Raw genomic sequence first — 18,989 nt, 5'->3', positions numbered from 1 at the left:
CATCGACTCCCCTTGATTTCTGACAGTCCCTGACACATTGCTTCTCCGCAGTGTGTCCCACCACAACAACAGTCCCTACTATCAGATGTATGTTCCACAAACATACAGCGATGATAGAAATGCATGAAACTTTGATGCAACGACTCGCAAATTAGCATTTCTCCACCAAATAAAAGAGAAAATTACTACTGTAAAATCACCTTTTATCTAGCGTCTTTTATGGACATACAAAACTTGCCTTCCCAACTTAGACTTTCACGTACGGACAGAGCAATGGAGGACGCTACGTAAAATATAGCTACGGTTATAATCCGTAGCTATAGGTCCACAGGAACAAAAAATCTTCGAAACGCAGGGGTATTTTCGTCCTCAACTGCTCTCTTCATACGTGCAAGGTCTAAGTTGGGAAGGTAAGTTTTGGATCTTCATAAAAGACGCTGGATAAAAGGTGGGATGTACAGTGGTAATTTTCTCACAAAGAAAAACATCCCTGATACTCTAGTGGAGTGTGATGGATGATGCACGGCACTTAGAAATGACTTGGAAATTGAACATGTATAATACCATTAATTCAAATTAAAAATTTGAAAGCATGGTTCCCAGCTCAGATGTATGATGAACCTACAGTTATTTGGTTATTCCACTATTAGATTGGCAAACTTATTGGACGGTTATTCAGACTGCCTGTGTATCAAATGTCACATGCAGCCGGAGTATCAAATAAATAATAATTCTGGCAGAGTGTGATAGAGGATCCCAGGCGTTCATAAATCACCAGAAATTACAAAAATGGGAATACAATAGTCAGATTAAAAAAATTCAAAATTTAGTAGCCAGTGTACAATAAAAATTAAACTTATTCGATTATCTGACCATCGGATTGGTAGACATTTTATTGGACGGTTAAAAACGAAAAATATCTTAGGGTCCCATTATTAGCAAAAAGTGTGCACGAATCAGAGGTCAGAATTGTTCAGCCATGATATTGATTCTGTAACTTGGCATGACATTGGGCTCCACAACCTAGCCGGTTTTATTGGAGTTAATATATACAACGGGTGGAATGCCTTAGTGTCTGCGTATCAAGCGTCCTACTCAGTCGGAGTATCAAATAATCCCCTTCTCCCTTCGCTCTCTCTTCCAACCCAATCACCCGCCCCAAAAACAAGAAAAAAGAAGAAGAAGAAGAAGAAGAAGAAAATGCTGAGATATTCTCTATCAAGAGCTGTCCAAAAGCAACACCTTCTTCCCTTAAATCTCCAGGCAATACAATATCCATTTTCTTCATATGATTCCCAAATTACCCTTTTCTTCCCCTTTGTGATTATTATTATTATTTTTTGCAGAGATGGATACACAGCAGAAATAAGAAAGCCATGGAATTAATAGCAAAGGGTTGGAATGCATTACAGGAAGTCGATAGAGTGATTGATTACACAGAACCCACCGACCCTCGTCTCTTCCCTCTTCTCAGAGTACACTGCCAAAACCCTCTCTTTTTTGAAATTCCCCCTTTCCTATGTTGTAATTTATTTGGAGTGTCTGATTTAAAAAAAAATAAAATCAACTGTGATGTTGATTTTTCGGCATTTTTCCTGGACCCACCTCACCCAATTCAGTCTTTCTATTGTAAGTTGTTGTGTTGAATTGAGCTTTTTTGTTGTGCCTGCTCCTCAACCCACTCTACTCTACTGTCGAACCGTACACGAGTCGAGTTAGCTCGGTCAGCTCGACTCACCTTGGCTCGAAATTGAATTCGGACCGAGTCGAACTGGTTTTTGGAGTTGAAAAAAAACGGTTTCGAGCTGAGTTCGAGCTTGCCCGACTCGGATCGAACCTCAACAAGAATTGACTTGGATCGAATCGGCTCAGTGACTTGGTTATTTTGAGATTGACGTTGCTTGCCAAGTGTTTGATGAAATGACTCAATGAAGTGTTGTTTCGGGTGCATACATTCTTCGCGGGATTGGCTGGTGGCGAGGAAGGAATGGATATGAAACAAATCACTACAAAAAATAAAAACTTTACATTATAAAACTACCCTCATATCTTGATTTTGATGTTGCCCGCCGAGTGCTTGATGAAATACCTGTAAATTGCTGTTATTGTTTTGCATTATGTGAAAAATTGAAGATTCACTCTATGTGTTTGAGAAAATGTCGCACCGGCTCAAACTAGCCCAAGCTGCTAACTGAACCGAGCCGAGCTGGCCAGTCAGGCTCGAGGACCGAGCTGAGTCGAGGCTGTGCCAAGCTCGACTCGGTTCGATTCGTGTAGAGCTCTAACTCTACACACACACACACACACATGCATGCATATTTACTCGGTCGTGTTTGAATTTATGTTTTTTAACCGTGATGATGAGTTTTGTACAATTTCATTTGTGACCCAGCTCCCCAACTCAAATTTTTTTTTTTTGGGTGAATTGAGCTATTCTCTGGTCTGCCCCTCGACCTAATCTACTCTAGACACACATGCATGCATGCTTATTTACTTGGGTGTGTTTGAATGCAAATTTTTTTAAAACTGTGGTGATGAGTTTTGTACATTTTTCCTGTGACCCAAATAATCCAACTGTCTTTTTATTGTATCTTGTTCTGTTTTGTGGATTGAGCTTATTTTGTGTCTGCCTCAATATAGTATACTTTACACACACACACACACACACACACATATATATTTACTGTATTTAGTTTATTTGAGTTTTGTACATTTTTCTTGTGACCCAACTCAAGTCTTCTATTATTATTATTATTATTTTTTTTTAATTATTTTTTGGGGGGGGGGGTATCCTGTTTTGTTTTGGTGAATTGAGCTTATTTTTGTGTCTGCCTCCTCCTCATCTACTCGACATACGCATGCATACATTGATGCACACATACCTACATACATAAGTTGGTAGGGTGGCAAATGGGTTGGGCTGGTATGGTAACGCCCATGGGTTTGACCTGGGCCTGAGTTTTAGGCCCGGTAATTAATCGGGGTGGACATGGGTTTGCATCTGCGAGGCCCAACAAGCAGACCCGCTCTGGCTGGCCTGACTAATTTGACATTGGTAGGCTTAATGTTTGGATGGTTGGTTGACGCGGACTGTACTCGAGTTCTTAGCTCATTGCCTGGATTTGGATGTGCTTGGTACAGCCTGGTCAAACCTTTTGTCACCCCATATATGGAAGAATTGTAGGATACATCACCCGAGGTTTTGCACAATGTACATGGGTTATCAGTTCTGACAAGTAGGTCCTGTGCTTTGGTAATCCAGTTCATTTTTCTGTTGCACCCCAACATGGATGGATCGTGCTCCAATGATCTCCCAGATTGGCAGACCCTAGCCACCAACATTTGAACTTTTTCACTTGACTGTGGACCATTGTTGTATTTCTCTTCTTAACTATCTATTTGCAGGCCATGAAGGGGGAGATTATGGTTGTCCTTGTTAGATCTTTGGGCATGGTCCATCCTAGATGGGACGCAACAGATAAATTTTCTGGACCACTGAAGATGGGCCACAGTTCTCAGAACCCAGATATACCATGCAAAGCCTATGGTTGCATATCCTATAATTCCTTGGATATAGTGTTTTGCGGGATTTTGTGGGTAATGATGTTTTTCCATATAAACCAGCTCAATCTAGAGGAATTGTTGGGGTCCTTGTTGGGTTTTCAGTCATTACAAGTGGAGCCCATGGTTTAAGTGATCCAAACCTCTGGTCTGACCCGACCCACCATCAATGGGCCATGTCCGAAAAACCTCCATCAGAGAGTTCTTGCTCATTAATCATGGGCCTTTTCAATTCAATGCGGAGTGTTACCTTGTTCTTTCTTTCTGTTTTTTTTTTTTTCCCACACGTGTCAGAACTGTTCTTGTGACCTGCATTTTAAATGGCAGACTCTGCCCGGTATGCATAGTTGTCTCAACCATCCACTGTACAGGCGGTATACATCTACTCCAATCTGGATGGGCCAAATCATGGGCCTATCTGGAGCATATCCAGAAATTTGCTATGATTGGACTGATTGAATTGTCTGGCCTCGCTGTTGAATTGGAACTAATGACCATTTCCTGTTTAACCATCCATCTGATGGCTTCCAATTTTGATAGTTAGGATTGTTCAATCAGTGTGATTTTCGGGTAATGTTCCACCTACAATGGGGCCCGTCACATGGATTGTCTAGATTGTCATGCATTTGTGGTATGTCAGGATGGATGAGTTGCCACTTGCCACTAAGTGAGTTCCTGTTTCTTGACCACATTCTCATTCCATTCTATTTACTTTTTTCAGATCACAGTCACACATCTGTGTGTGTATATGCATAACACTCATGCATTTTTGTTGCTAGTGCTGTTTTATCATGAGCTGTACAATTCTCTATGTTTTGCTTCACCAAAAACATGCAACTTTTTTCTCTGTGAATTCTGATCTCTGATCAGAATTTCTATTTGTATTTCTTAACCTATAAGTCTTTTTTTTTTTTTCCAGAACTACCAATACATTTTTTTTTTTTTCACTTGAATAATTTTTATTCTTTTCCTTTTACCTGTTTGTGTCTCAAAACACTCATATCTTGACCTAAGTTTCCAAGAATGTTTCTTTATTGCCATGCCAGACTGCAAAGGAGAACTTTGAACTGGCTTTGGAGGCTGACAATTCAAACACTCATGCAAGGTATTGGCTGTCCAGGTTACATTTCAAATATCATGTACCTGGGGCCTGTAAAGCCATGTGAGTAACTACATCCTTCTGTTTCTTAACTTTTTATTGCTAGCTCTTCAATTATCTAGAAATCGATGTCCAAAAACTCAGGCTTGATGTGGAAATCTGATTCTTGGCTTCTTTCTTTAACCCGGGCGAGTCAATGAGAATGTTCCCGAATTTGTACGTCTTGGCTTGAATTCAATGTGCAAATCTTGGCTAAACCTGGTCAATGTGGCTGAGTTCTGAGTCAGTAATCAAGTTTTTGAACATTGGGCATTGATATTCATGGCCTATGTTAATTTAAATAAATATACCTATCTGCGTTAGAAATGAAATTGTGTTGTCCTTTTATGTATTCTGGATACGGTTTAAAATTGGGAAGATCTGCTTTTATTTTTAGAGCTTTGCTAAGCACACACACATATGTGCCAGCATAGCACGATAGGCTTGAGATCCAATCCATCCATCAGAACTACAACACTACATTGATGCCCTAGCCCGAAAATCATGTTGGTCCACTAATCAGGTGGGCCACAGTTTGCAAAACAAATGTACAGCTCTGAAACACTTGGTTGAAGTTTTCTAACCCATCTACCTGTTTCTAATATTGTGGCCAACATGCTGATTGGACCAGATTTTATTCTTTGGGAAAACATGTACAAGGTCTGCCCAACATGATGGATGGATTAGATCTTGCACGTATGTGCCATGCTAGCACATGCAGTTTGTGCACGAGCTTTATTGCACACGTGCGCCCACTAAGAAAATCTCTTATTTTAAATTTGGAAGGTCTGCTTTTACTAATTTCCATGGATAGGCATAGAGGAGAGTGTTTTGAAGTCATCTTATGCTGATTAAATTATCTCTGAAACAAGTGGTTAAATAATGCTGTTGAAAAATTCTCTTTATGTTATGAATGGTGAGTTTTTTTTACTAATACTCCAGTGGAATATCATTTTCTGAGTTAAAGCTGTTCACTTTGGATTTGTAGAGTAGATTTCAACACGTTGTAGTGGATTGCATTGAATTGATGTATTACATTATATAAATAGTATGTGAATTCATTACTCAAGATAGGGTGTTTTTTTGATATGTTGCAACTGATATCTGGTTATGGAGAGGATGAAAATAAATGGAGTTTCTTATGGCCATATGTAAAATGTTTCAGAGCTTTCTAGTTCAAAACAAAGAAAAAGATAGTGGTCTGATCTTACATTGTGTTTCAACTTTGTTTGCATGAGTGCCTACTACATGTGAACGCACAGTTATCCTTTTTTTTCCCCCCCGACACATGAATGCATGGTTACCGGTCTTTGCAAATTAACAATTCTTTAGAAGAAGAATAAGAAGAAAAAGCTAAGCAAGTGTTCTTTAATCTTTTTCCCCACATCAGCATTTGCTTCCCATCAGTGGTTAGTAATAGTTTCTGTGCTGAGATGCTACGCAAGTCTTCTTTTATCTTTTCCCCCACTTTAGCATTTGCTTCCCACATGCGGTTAGTAATAGTTTCTCGGCTGAGGCTGACAAGCCAGTAGCATTTGTAGGTACTTACATGTTGCCATAAGGTTGAAGATGTCAGTGTGGTGACTTTCTTTCGAACCTACCAGTCTGGGAGAGTTTAGTAATCAAAACCTGAATGGGCAGGTTTTTAATTTTTAGCTTTGCTAAGAACATTTGTGTACGATTTAGCTAATGCACATGCCACCACACACGCAATGTGCCAGCATGGCAGACAGCTGCAATATCCAAGCCACCTGTCAGAAGGATACTACTATGTAGATTCCCTATCTTAAGAAGTAGGTCGGTCCACTTGTTTGTTGACATGAGCAGAATATATTTGTGCATAAAAGCATTCTGCTAGAATTTGTTTCCCAAATGCTTCCAATGTAATCCCTCAGTACTTTAGACGAAAAGAACAATGTATATTTATGAAGAAAATATATGGTCTTTTTGTATTTCTTCCATTAATATAAATCTTATTGCAATGTCGCAACCTGGGCTGATAATGTTTGCTTATGTAGTAGATTTCTTATGTATTTATCTGATGTTGTTCGTGCTCCTTGTTCATAGTGGAGCTGCTTTGCTAGTGGAAGCTGCAAACATGGGTGACCCTGATGCACAATATGAACTTGGTTGTCGTCTACGAGTCGAGGTGAATCTTTTCTAACATCATGGTTTATTCTTGTGTGAAGACATTTATAGTTATTGGAGTTTCTCTGGGATAAAACCCCCCCCCCCCCCCCCACCCCACATTTGGTGTCCTTGTTCACTTTCATGTTTTTTTGGTGTCCTTATTCACTTTCATGTTATGCTCAATCGACGGTCATTTGGCTGTGGGATTTGCTTCACAAATCTTTATGCTGTTCATTTTCTAACATCTTCAAACCTTTTTTGGTGATTGTTACTATGCCTTAATTCAATGGAAGTCCACTGTTTGTACACTATTCTTTTTCGTCTATTGAACTTGGGCATATTCAGGGAAGATTAAGAAATTCATTTTCTGTTTGCAAGGTTAGATGTGTCATAGGAATGTATGAATTCTAGTGTGACATCACCTGCTTTGTAGATGCATCAGGTCATAAAATGGTTCTTCCACTTTGTGCTTGTGTGGAGTACCTACTTCGCAACTTAAAAAAGAAGAAGAAGAAGCTAATGACACTAATAACCTATAGTTTCATAAATTTGTACTTAAGGAGCCACTCCTCTTCATGATTCCGCGGTTCCATTGTTCAGAGTATCCCCGATATTATCCGTATCTCCATCTCAGTGACACCGATAACACTGGTAGTATAAAAAATTTCAGGTATCGGCGATACATCGCTAAGTATTGTCAATTTATTAAAATCGCCAATGTGTTGCCAATATTTTTGATTGTGTAAATTCTAGGTGTCGCTTGCATCGTCAATATTTTCGACTATGTAAATTCCGGGTGTCACTTGTATCACCAATGGATCGATATTGCCAAAAAATTGTTTATTAAAAAAGTTTCCATTACAAATTTTTTATGGGTGCATGGTCATGTGATGAAATGCATGTCTATGTATGCATGGATGGATGGATGAATGTATGTATACATGGATGGTTGGATGGATGGATGGCTCTGTGTGTGCGTGCATCATGTATGGATGGATGGATCATGCATGTGTGTTTGCATGCATGGATGGATGGATCCACCATTTCCCCCATGTTTCCCCAATGCTTCCCTGAGTCAATGATGCATGCTTTTAGGCCCCATTAAAGGGAAATTTATTATTTCATTCTTAAATATGCAAATATGTGTCTTTTTCGCTATTATTTGATTCTTAAATATACAAATATAAGTATTTTAGCATCTCTTGAAGTATTATTGAAAAATTCCACCATTCCCCCATGTTTCTCTTAGTCAACGTTTCATGCTTTTATACCCCCATTAAACTTATTATGTATGCATCTTTTTTTTTTTTTTGCAATTATTTGATTCGTAATTATGCAAATATGTGCATGCATAGATGGATGGATGGATTCACCATTTCCCCCATGTTTCCCCGATGCCTCCCGGAGTCATTGATGCATGCTTTTAGGCCCCATTAAAGGGAAATTTATTATTTTATTCTTAAATATACAACTGTGTCTTTTTCACTATTATTTGATTATTAAATATACAAATATGAGTATTTTAGCATCTCCTGAAGTATTATTGAAAAATTCCACCATTTCCCCATGTTTCTCTAATGTTTCTCTAAGTCAACGTTTCATGCTTTTATACCCCCATTAAAGAGAAACTTATTATGTATGCATCTTTTTTGGTTGTAATTATTTGATTCCGCAAATATGTGTATTTTAGTGTCTCCTGAATTTTCATTGAGAAACAATTTCCTCGCATTTCCCCAATGTTTCCCTCAGTCAGCGATACACTTCTGGGTATCAGCAATAATATTGGCAATATTGATACATGTTTTTGTATCCCCATCCAAATATACAGTCTCTCTCTCTCTCTCTCTCTCTCTCTCTCTCTCTCTCATGTATTGCTTCCATAGTCCTATCTGTTAGTTTCGGTAATAAGAGAACCCACTCTTGGAGAATTTTGGCTTAGAGGCGCATTGCCATGTTGCTGCTTAAAAACAGTTTTACACTTCCCAAAATGCAGAGGAGCTCATGCGTACTTTCCTCGGGATTCAACCAAGCCCAGACCCTCGCAAAATATATATTTGGTCTCAGTGCTGGAAGGGTGTCTATTACTGGTTTGCAATAGTAGGAAGATAGTCTATCGTCTCTAAATTTTGTTCAATATTGAAGAAAACAAAAAAAAAAAAAAAGAAGAAGAAGAAGAAGAAAAGATGGGAAAAACAAAGGAGAATATTTTGTCTTTCAAATGGGCTGAGGTTTGGGGTATAATATATTGTCCTTAGATGATTCGTAGTGGAAGGAAAGGTATTCGATAATGGTAACAGTGGCTGTAATGCTCGCTATAATTACCATTATGATACAAGCTGTAATGGTCATTACGACCATTTTTTAAGACTATATCGACCCAAGGGCCATTACAAGCCATTTTTCTATAACGGCCATTACAACCCTATAACACATAACGGTTCCCACCATTGCCCTTATGTACTATTAAGTAACTGTTTTGAATACCCTGGTGAAAGGTCACACATTGAATAACTTTGGCACATATATGGGTAGTGTTATCATGGTGGTTACATCCATGTATCTTTTATGATGGGTAAATGCATACTACTTTATGGTGTATACATGCATGCTACTTTGTGGTGGATGCATGGCAATGTTATTTCAAACACTCGCTTAAAAAAATAATATTTGAAACACATTTCAACATCATCTTCTACTTCTTCTGGCAACTGCAACCTGATGCATGCTATTTTATGGTGAGTTGAGCAAGCTACTTTATGTTGGATGCATATTTGGCTATACCATTTGAAACACACATACCAACACCATCTTCTGCTTCTTCTAGTAATTGCAACCTAATGCCCATCTGCCACCTACTCTCTTAAGGGGTAGAATGTGCATAAAAAGAAGAAAAAATAAAGTAAAATGTAGACTTGAATTTATGAAAGAAAATACGATTTGTAAAAAAAGAGCCACGTATTTAGTTTGATTTATACTAGTAGCATCATAATGTTGAATGTTGTTTGCCCATGAAAGAAAGCATCACTGTTCCATTTGATTGATTTTTGTCATCGTGGCCTTTAACCATCTTTAACTTGTTTTGGAATAGAATGAAAATGTTCAGTCAGACCAACAAGCTTTCTATTATTTGGAGAAGGCTGTTGACCAGGTATGTTTCTTACCTAGCATCAAAAACATCTTCATTGCATTTTTTGAGCACACGTCCAGTTTTTGCTTTGTGATTTATATACAAGTTAATTTCATATACAGGATACCTTGTGGGTATTCATGTATATCTTCTAACTCCCGCCAAGCTCAGAAATCATAAGATGGGTCGTATGACTTCTGAGTTTGAATCAGCTGAGTCCATGAAAGGCTCACCAATTGAGTTTGCTGATCTTTTATTAAATCATAGTTTGAAGTACACTACCAGCTGAAGTGAGTTGACCCAGCTGAGTTTCTAGTTGATTGGTGAGATTTGGCTAAAGAATTTCCTTACTTACTGAAGCTTGTTCGGTTCTAGTTGCATCCAGGTGCTTTATATCTTCTAGGTGCTGTATATTTGACTGGAGACTGTGTGAAGAGAGATATCGAATCAGCCATGTGGTGTTTCCATAGAGCATCAGAGAAGGTAGGAAAACCAATCTACCCTCAATTCATTGGCAGCTCAAACATATGAAAGAGCACACTTTTTGGGTTTTTTTTTTTTTTTGTGTGGTTACTAATTCAGGCATCCACTGCATAAAACTCATTTGAAATACGACCTTTCAGTTTTTGATGCAACTTGGCCAAGTCAATGAAAGATTCTCCACTTTTAAGCTGTGTTTGGATGCTCAATTGCATTGAACTGCATTAAATCAATTCAATAATTCAATGCCATTAAAAAAGAAGTGGAATGACCAGACCGGGGCTAGGCTAGCTCACTCCATTCATAATGGACTAGCCACTCTAACATGAAATGCATGGAATTGCAATTAAGGTTTGGTCATCATGTGCGTTGAAATGATCCCAACTTCATTTTGGTCATTTCCTACATATCTGGTTGAACTATTACAAATCTGTTCAAGCGTGCATCCAAAACTGTCCTTAATATTGGGAGTAAATCTTATACATACAAACTATTTCTAATCAGTTCCAGTGACCATCCAAAACCATCCTCATGCAATGTTGGAGTAAATCTTATACATAAATATACATACATAAGTATGCATTTACATTAAGTACGTATGGCATACAACCAGACATACAACAAAAGATCTCATAAAATCAGCCATATCTAAAACTCAGGTGGGCAGGAAACAATGTAAAATCATGCCAAAAACCTATAAGATCATGCGGTGTTGCCCAGATGAGCTTTGAAATGGCCCTATTTTTGGTTTGTCCCTTCATCCAGATGTGACGGACAAGATCAACGGGTTGGATGACATACAAATAGCATGGTGGGACACACAAACCTATGGTGGGCATCCCCTCTCCTCTGTTCCTTGTGACGTGGCCCGTTGGGGAATGATCATCTAGTTCCAACACTATTGTAATTATGGTAGTGTCAACTTTGTGTGGCCCACCGTGATGTGTGTGTGACATATGTTCCGTCCATCAGGTGCGCGGCCTTAAGTTTACCCTGGAGCCAAAAATTAGGTCGATAGGCACTCAAGTATGCCACAACTAAGGGAATAGTGAAAATCATGCCTAAAACCTCTAAATTCACTTATTCTGGTTCTCTTGAGTTTTGGAATGGCCTAAATTTTGGTGTATCCCTTCATCTTGAAGGGGTGCATTGTATGACATAAATACAACATAATGGGCCCCACAAAAGACCAGATGGTTTTATTTGTTGGGCATCTCAATTATTCCCTATAGTGTGGTGCACGTTGATGAGGACATCCGAGCACCAGTCAGAGTATACCAAAGGAGGAGGAGAGCTCCCTTTTTTTATAGTTATGTAATGCATACATGAGGCCCCGTGGGCCCAATTCGAGTGCCTATCCCGTAGAAGACCCCACATGTATGATTATGCATCTTTGAAAGCCCCACATTGGGAAGATGCATGTGAGCTACTTAGTTGGACCATTCCGACCGTTGGATCGTCGTCATTGAATATCTTGATTGTGGGTCACGAAATAATTTAGTTTTTTTTACTTGTTTATATGTTTGTTATTTTTATTTTACCTTACATTTTTGCCGAGTTTAGGGAGTTAGGGACAAATTTTATTTTATTGAGTGTCTTTATGTGAAACTTTTTATCTGAAAGTGTCTTTTTGTAAAAAATCTTTTATGAGACTATAAAGGCTTGGACGTCCACACCCTAGTCCATTATTGAATATATGAAAAAAGTTCTTCTTTATCTTTGCTTTGAGATAAAGCAAATCTCCTGTGATTGGAGTGAATTGGTGTGATGCCATGGAGTGAATCCAAGTTATCCTTCTTTCTCTTTCTTTCTAGATCTCTTTTCTTCTTTATCCAACAACAAACCATCTCCATCTCCATCTCCATCCTTGTTCTTCCCTCTTCCAATCCATACACCCACAATTTAATCCTCAAATCCCCAAATCCCCAAATCATAAGCCTAGTTTCCTAAAACCCTAAGTCTCAAACCTTAATTCTGAAAACCTAACTCTCAAAACCCTAGTTCTCAAAACCCTAATCCCCCATAACCCTACATCTAAACACTCTAAACCCTAATCCTAATTTCCCAAAAATCTCCTAATTTTACAAATTTTACAAAAACCAAAAATTTTCCAAAATTCCCAAATCCCAAAACCCTAGTTCTTAAACCTTTGAACAAATCAAGAGATACCCTTTAGAATTAGATCAATTCCTATGTTAAATGGAAGTCCTACCTTCCATAGGTCCTATATAATCATGTTTTATAAGATCTAACTGATGGGTTGTGATTTAGTCTTGAATATGAGCATAGTTAAATACTTGAATTCATTAAGCTTGTGATTGATTAGCATTATTTTGTGCTTTAAATTGTTGTAGTTAATCCATTGATAATCTCATTACATCATTCTAGGTTAGATCATCTGTCCTGCATCACACGTGTTTCCAATCAGCTGATATTTGGGCCTGTGGCCTAAGATCAAAGGGCATACCCTATGGATGGGTGGATCTGATGCACTTTGTGTGTTTGTGTCGGTGTTGAGCATGTGTGTGTGTGTGTGTGTGTGTGTATATTTGGGCTTGAGGGTGTGTGTGGGTGTGGATGGGTGGGCGTGTGTCTGATTGCGTGCGGCCGGCGGGCGGGCGGGGATGGGAGGGTGTGCATGTGAGTGAGTGTGATTAGGTGAGGTTCTAAGTTCCAACAAGTTTTAATTAAATTGTCATCTTCTCAACAAAAGAAGATGAAGAAGAAGAAAAAGTAGAAGAAGAAGCAAAGCAAGTTTGTAACACCAATCAACTTGAGAGGTACATGCCATGGTTTGATATCTTTGCTTTTGCAACTGCCAATGGTTGAAAATACCTAGTGAAAGCCAACTCTCCATGCTCTAATCAATTAGCTTACTAGCATTGAATGACTCCTTGTATCACCATATATTACTGGTTTCTGACATGGGTTTTCTAAAATGGAGATGGTGTTGAAAAGGTATACAGCCATTTAATGTTTTTATTAGTAGTTAGTTTTTCGTTTTATGAAGCGTATGATATAAGGACACTATAAGCATCTCTTCAATTTCCTGCATATTTGACAACATAGGTGTAGATTCAGACATGCTGCATCCTACATGCTATTATATAGTGCTGGCACAATTCAAAAGGTGGACGTGTTAATTTGCTGGATGGGATTCACCAAGCCAAATCTATAGACTGATGTTTTTAAACCTAGAGCAGATGCCAATCCATTTTTGTGGTCAGTTCAGACCAACTGCTGGTACAATCGGTTGACTGTTGAGTGCTTTGGGCCAACCATCAGTCCAACTGGTCATGGGTTCAAACTATATCTGCATTTTCTTAAGAAACTGTTGACCCCTTTGTTTGAGATGGGTTTTTGGGTGACCCAGCCCATTTTCATGGCTGGTTCTGGTTGAAACTGATCTTACTGTCCAGTCTGATCTGGTTTTTAGAACACTGCTTGGGAACACATTGTAATGGAGGGTAATCCATAATGACCACTGCCACCATTGTCATCATAGCCATGTCCAGCTATCCGGGGTAAGCTATGTAATTGAGGGTAATATAGATCCTTTGGATGTCCCATGCAATCATGCGGGGGTAGGATATTCTAATCACCTTACCTTTAGGGCCCGTTTGGGAGCTTGTATTTGAATGCGTTGGATTCCAAATCGCAAATCAAGGTGATTCTGAATCCTCAGTTGTGTTTGGCAGCTTGTTATCGGAATGTACTGGAATCCAAAAATACGAATGCACTGAAATTCTGTAGTATATTTGCAGGAATTTGAATTTGATTATTAGAAACAACTTTGATGTCCCTAATACCTCCAAATCAAAAATGCCAAACAATTTTTGGATTCCGAATGCACTAAAATACAGTCAAATCCATGGTGCCAAATGACCCCTATAGTACATTTTCTTCTTCGTTATTCATACATTTCTTCTGTGGGATGAAATAAACCTGACAACTTATAGCATGAGATAGTGTTATTCGTCCTCAAGTGTTAAAATCTTGTTAATTATTTATTACCTTTACATTTTCTTTCTTTGTTATTCATGCATTTCTTCTATGGGCTGCAATAAACCTGACTACTTACAGCATGAGATAGCGTTATTCGCCCTCTAGCGTTAAAATCTTGTTAATTATTCAGTGCATACTTTGAACAGATGTGTCCGTTTTCTTTGAATACTGGCAGGGACATGCTGGTGCAGCTATTGCTTATGGTTCACTTATTCTGAAAGGCAAGCTTTTAGTACTATGTTACATTTTCTTTGTTGCAGTGTACTGAGCATATTTTTAAAATTTAATTCCACATGTATCACTTTTCTCTTCCCCTCTACATAAATGTGACCACCACCCGTGAGAGTAAGACCTCTGCACGTTCTAATGGGGCATGTGTGTGAGATCTAGGATGTCCATCATATTGGTCCACCATGTTTGCCCCATGTCCTGAAAATCGGGCTGGTCTGTTCATCAGGTGGCAGCATGTGTATGAGAAAAATGAAGGTTAAAAAGGGCTAGTGGTCCACATTCAATGTACATGTGGTCTACCTGATGACTGGACTGGCCTTACTTTTGATCCCCACACACACAATGGGGCCTACCTTTTTTTTTTTAAGAATAAAATAAAAATTATTATTATTATTATTTAACACGCACCCAACACATGACACACCCACGCACTCCGTAGTGGGATTTCACCACCTATGGGTATCGAACCCAAGATCTCGTGTTGAAACTCCTCAGAATCTACCACCGAGGTAAGGACTCGAACCCACAATGGGGCCTACCTAACGAAGTCAACCTGGCTCATGCCCATGCTGGCAAGTGTGGGAGAGTAGGGTTTGGCATCACTCTCTTGAGTGGCATTAGCAGGGTCTTCTTTCTATAGGGTCATGGCTGTAGTTATATCTATCCTCCTGCAGCCTTCTCATTTTGAAAAAAAGATTCTAGCATACACTTGTTTACCCTGACTAACATCCTTGCAAGACATTTCAAAAACATCTTATCAGAGAACATGTTGCATGTCTCTTCTAGTGACATGAAGTGATAAGGCACGCATGCACATGTTAGTTTTAAGTGACCTTTGCAAACTGGGCTTTTAACAGGCCGGTTTCAGGCTGGGCTGAGGTCTGTTCAAGCCCGGCCGGTAAAATAAAACCCAGGCCTGAGTTCGGCATGGGCCTAAAGAAACAGGCCGAGTCCTACCCGTGCTGATTATGCATGGCCCAGGTTTGAGTCTGGCCTAGGCCTGACCTGAGCCTGGCCACCCTCCTTTGTGCAAGATCTAGGCTGTTCGTTAGGCATGCCCAATCATGCATGATATTGACAGAAGTGCCCTTGAAACCTTAAATGGGCCAGGCTGGGTTGTTTTGGGGCTGGGCTATTGAGCTCTTTGACATAGCTTGAACCAGTGTTTTAAATATCGACGATATCAGCCGATATATCCCATGATAGATCTTGTATCCCACTTGTCCGATACGAAACACACAATTAGCGGGATATATCCCACATGTTCGATCCGGTGAGTATTTTTTATTTTCGATCCCCCCCTGTAAATCATGTTAAATCAGTGTCAAATTGTTACAAATCCATGCTTTTTCATGTTTTGTATGAAAAATCATGGATTGGGAGCTTCAATTTCAAGATTTGGAGGATAAGGACCGAGTTGTGGAAAATTGAAAAAAAAATAAATTCAAAATCAAACATGTCTTCTTACATTTATAAATTATATGAATAGACTTTGAATATACTTGCATCAATTCAGTTAGACAACGCATAGATTAGGACCCCCTACAAGGAAAACCTATTATGCACACTTGTTTTTTGTAATTTTTTGATTTGTAAGTGTGTATTAATGTTTTTTTTAACGATCACTGAAATTTCATTGAAAAATTTTACCAATTTCCAATGTTTCCAACAACAACGATACATTATGCGATACAACCGATATATCCCATGTGATAACCGATACATATCCATATCCCAAGGGTGCGATATCTAACGCAATACCGATATTTCGAACACTGGCCCTAACCTAGCCTGATTAATAAATGGTCCTAAAATTTAGGCCTAGGTCTGGCCCTTTGGCATAGTCTTTCAGCCCAAGCCTAGCCTGGGGTGGTCCAAGCCTGAAGAGCGACGGGCCAGTCCAACTCGTTGACAGCCCTATGGGCAGAACATGGTAGTTTCAAGTGTGATTTGATATAGTTTCTTTTATAATGTTTGCAGACAACAATTTCTTTATAATGTTGGCACTTCCTAATAGCATGTCCATGCATTTCAGGTGCCAAAGTCCCCGAAGCTATTACCAAATTCAGTTCAAAGAGGTTGTCTGGCAGAGTGGTGGGAAAGAAAGCGAACAGCCCTGTGGGAGACCCAATAGAGAAGGCAAGAGAACATTTCCAAATTGCTGCAAATGCCGGATGTGATCTCGGTTTCCAATGGTTAAAAAGGCTTGCGGATAATGAGAAGAAGCTACTAACAACCCAATGAAGAATCAAGAGTCCCCCATGTAATATTTGCCATGTGCATTTTCTTAGTTTTATTATTAGGGTATGACTTCAATAATGACAGTGAGCATTGAGGGTTGGTGCTCACACATATCCTACCATTTGGGGGATGCATGTTAAGATTCCCTCCTGCCATTTTCAGGTTGAGGGAGATGTTTGCACTGACTCTTCGTTCACACAACACAAATGAGTCGTGACCTTTTCCCTTGTTATGTTATGAGAGTTGTGGGTAGAGAGACCTGTATGCCATGAGGCTACCATTCTCAACCTAGGCAGAGAAGTATTGGGAGTAGTTTGCTTTGATATATGTCACCCTCAAGTTTTCCTTATCCCCTTGTAGATGGAATTGCAGGATTCTCCACCTGAGGATATCCACAGTATACTTGGGTTGTCCGTTTGTATAAGTGGGGCCTATGGTTTAGTGATCCAAACCTTTCCTTTGATGAACCTTGCGATGGATATCTGCTTCAGAGATACGTTTGGCATGAAAATCTCATTCTTTTATGGCGTGCTAATAGATGGTTAAGAATGGAAATGCAGTAGCAGTCCACTTCCAACTGAAAGAAGGGGTAAGATTGGCTGACTGGGTCTTCCAATCTGGGAAAGTTTTAGCATAGTCAGACGATCAACAGATGGCCATATTAGACCAATGGTCTGGATAACTGACTGTGGGCCCCTATTGCACAAACTGAATAACCTGAGTTTACTGTGTGTATTCTTGGTTGGAGGATCATATAATTGCTTTCAAGGTAATCATGTAAGGGTAAGCATAGAGACATGGTGTCAGTGTTCATGTTGTCGGCATCACTACAAGGCAGGAGATAAAGATAAAATATTGTGAATCTTAGAGGTGTACACGAGTCTATCCGGCTTGGCCAGCTAGAGTCCTTAACTTGAGCTCGGCTCGGCACGGTCATCAAGCTTGGATTGGCAACTCGGCTTGGCTCGACTCGGTCATCAAGCTTGGATTGGCAACTCGGCAGCAGCTCGGTCTAGTTCGAGCCGAGTTCGAGTTTGAGTGTTTGCCACACCCCGGTCGGAGGGCGGAGGCAATGTGATTTATGAGATGAGGAGAGGAGAAGAGGAGACTCACTTTTCAGTTGTTGCCAGTCGTTCGGACAGACGCTGAAAAATGGAGAGAGAGGAGAGGAATGAGAGTAGTCGTCGGTCGGGCGCTGGAGAACGGCGAGAAATAGAGGAGAGGAGAGTGGTATTCGTCGTCAGTTGCCATTCAGGCGCTAAAGAATGATGAGAGAGAGATGAGTGAGATTTGGGTTTTTAGGGTTGGACGAATGACTAAGACGAGAGTGAGCACTGGGGTTAGGGTATTAAAAAAGGAAAAAAAAATATTCTATTTTGGGTGATCGGGTAGATTAGTTATTATATATACTTACTCAAAAAATCGATCCGAGTCGAGCTCAAGACCGAGTCGAGTCAAGTTGAGCTAAGTTGAGCTAGGTCTAGCTCAGACTCGACTTGAAATGTTTCGAACTCAATAAAACTGGCTCGACTTAGCTTGAACACAGTTTTGATCCGCGTTGAGTCGAGCTTTTCCAAATCGATTTGAGCGAAGTAATGAGCTAACTCGACTTGTGTACACCTCTAATCATGATCACTGTAATATCGCCGGTAAACGGAAATGTCGGGAAAATGGGAGAAACACGAGGATAATGGTGGAATTTTTCAGTGAAACTTCAGGACATGCCTAAATACACATATTTGCACATTTAGAAATTTTTTAAAAAAATTACAAAAAGAATGCACATAAAAAGTTTTCATTAAATGGAACCTAAAAAGCATGCGCTACTGTGAGAAGCTACTCCAATAATAATCAAAATGAGTTTATATAATACAAATATAGGTAGCATATAATAATTAAGACATGTAAAAATAAAGTTAAAAAGCATACATTTCTAGCCATATTTCATCCCCACAGGGAGTGATGAGGTGGCTCGTAGTCATCATCCGAATTCTGTTATATTCTAATGTAATGTTGTTGCTCAACATGTTGGCAATACTATTCTTGTATGCATTGTATAATCATGTCGTCCATCTC

At 39.4% G+C, this 18,989-nt stretch overlaps 1 protein-coding gene across 1 annotated transcript; it reads left to right on the top strand.

Annotated features, from left to right (window-relative positions):
* The first annotated feature begins 1,116 nt into the window (after positions 1 to 1,116).
* LOC131223189 (uncharacterized) lies at positions 1,117 to 17,238 on the top strand. Its single transcript, XM_058218503.1, has 8 exons — positions 1,117 to 1,263; positions 1,347 to 1,475; positions 4,608 to 4,723; positions 6,767 to 6,848; positions 9,918 to 9,977; positions 10,332 to 10,439; positions 14,617 to 14,662; positions 16,708 to 17,238. Exons 1-8 carry the CDS (start codon positions 1,201 to 1,203, stop codon positions 16,914 to 16,916), a joined length of 813 nt encoding a protein of 270 aa, XP_058074486.1. The 5' UTR covers positions 1,117 to 1,200; the 3' UTR covers positions 16,917 to 17,238.
* The last annotated feature ends 1,751 nt before the right edge of the window (positions 17,239 to 18,989 follow it).

Source organism: Magnolia sinica, chromosome 13 (assembly GCF_029962835.1).
Source record: "Magnolia sinica isolate HGM2019 chromosome 13, MsV1, whole genome shotgun sequence".
In the NCBI taxonomy this organism is placed as follows: domain Eukaryota; kingdom Viridiplantae; phylum Streptophyta; class Magnoliopsida; order Magnoliales; family Magnoliaceae; genus Magnolia; species Magnolia sinica.
The sequence above is the reverse complement of the archived record's forward strand: the minus strand, read 5'-3'. Positions and strand labels throughout refer to the sequence as shown.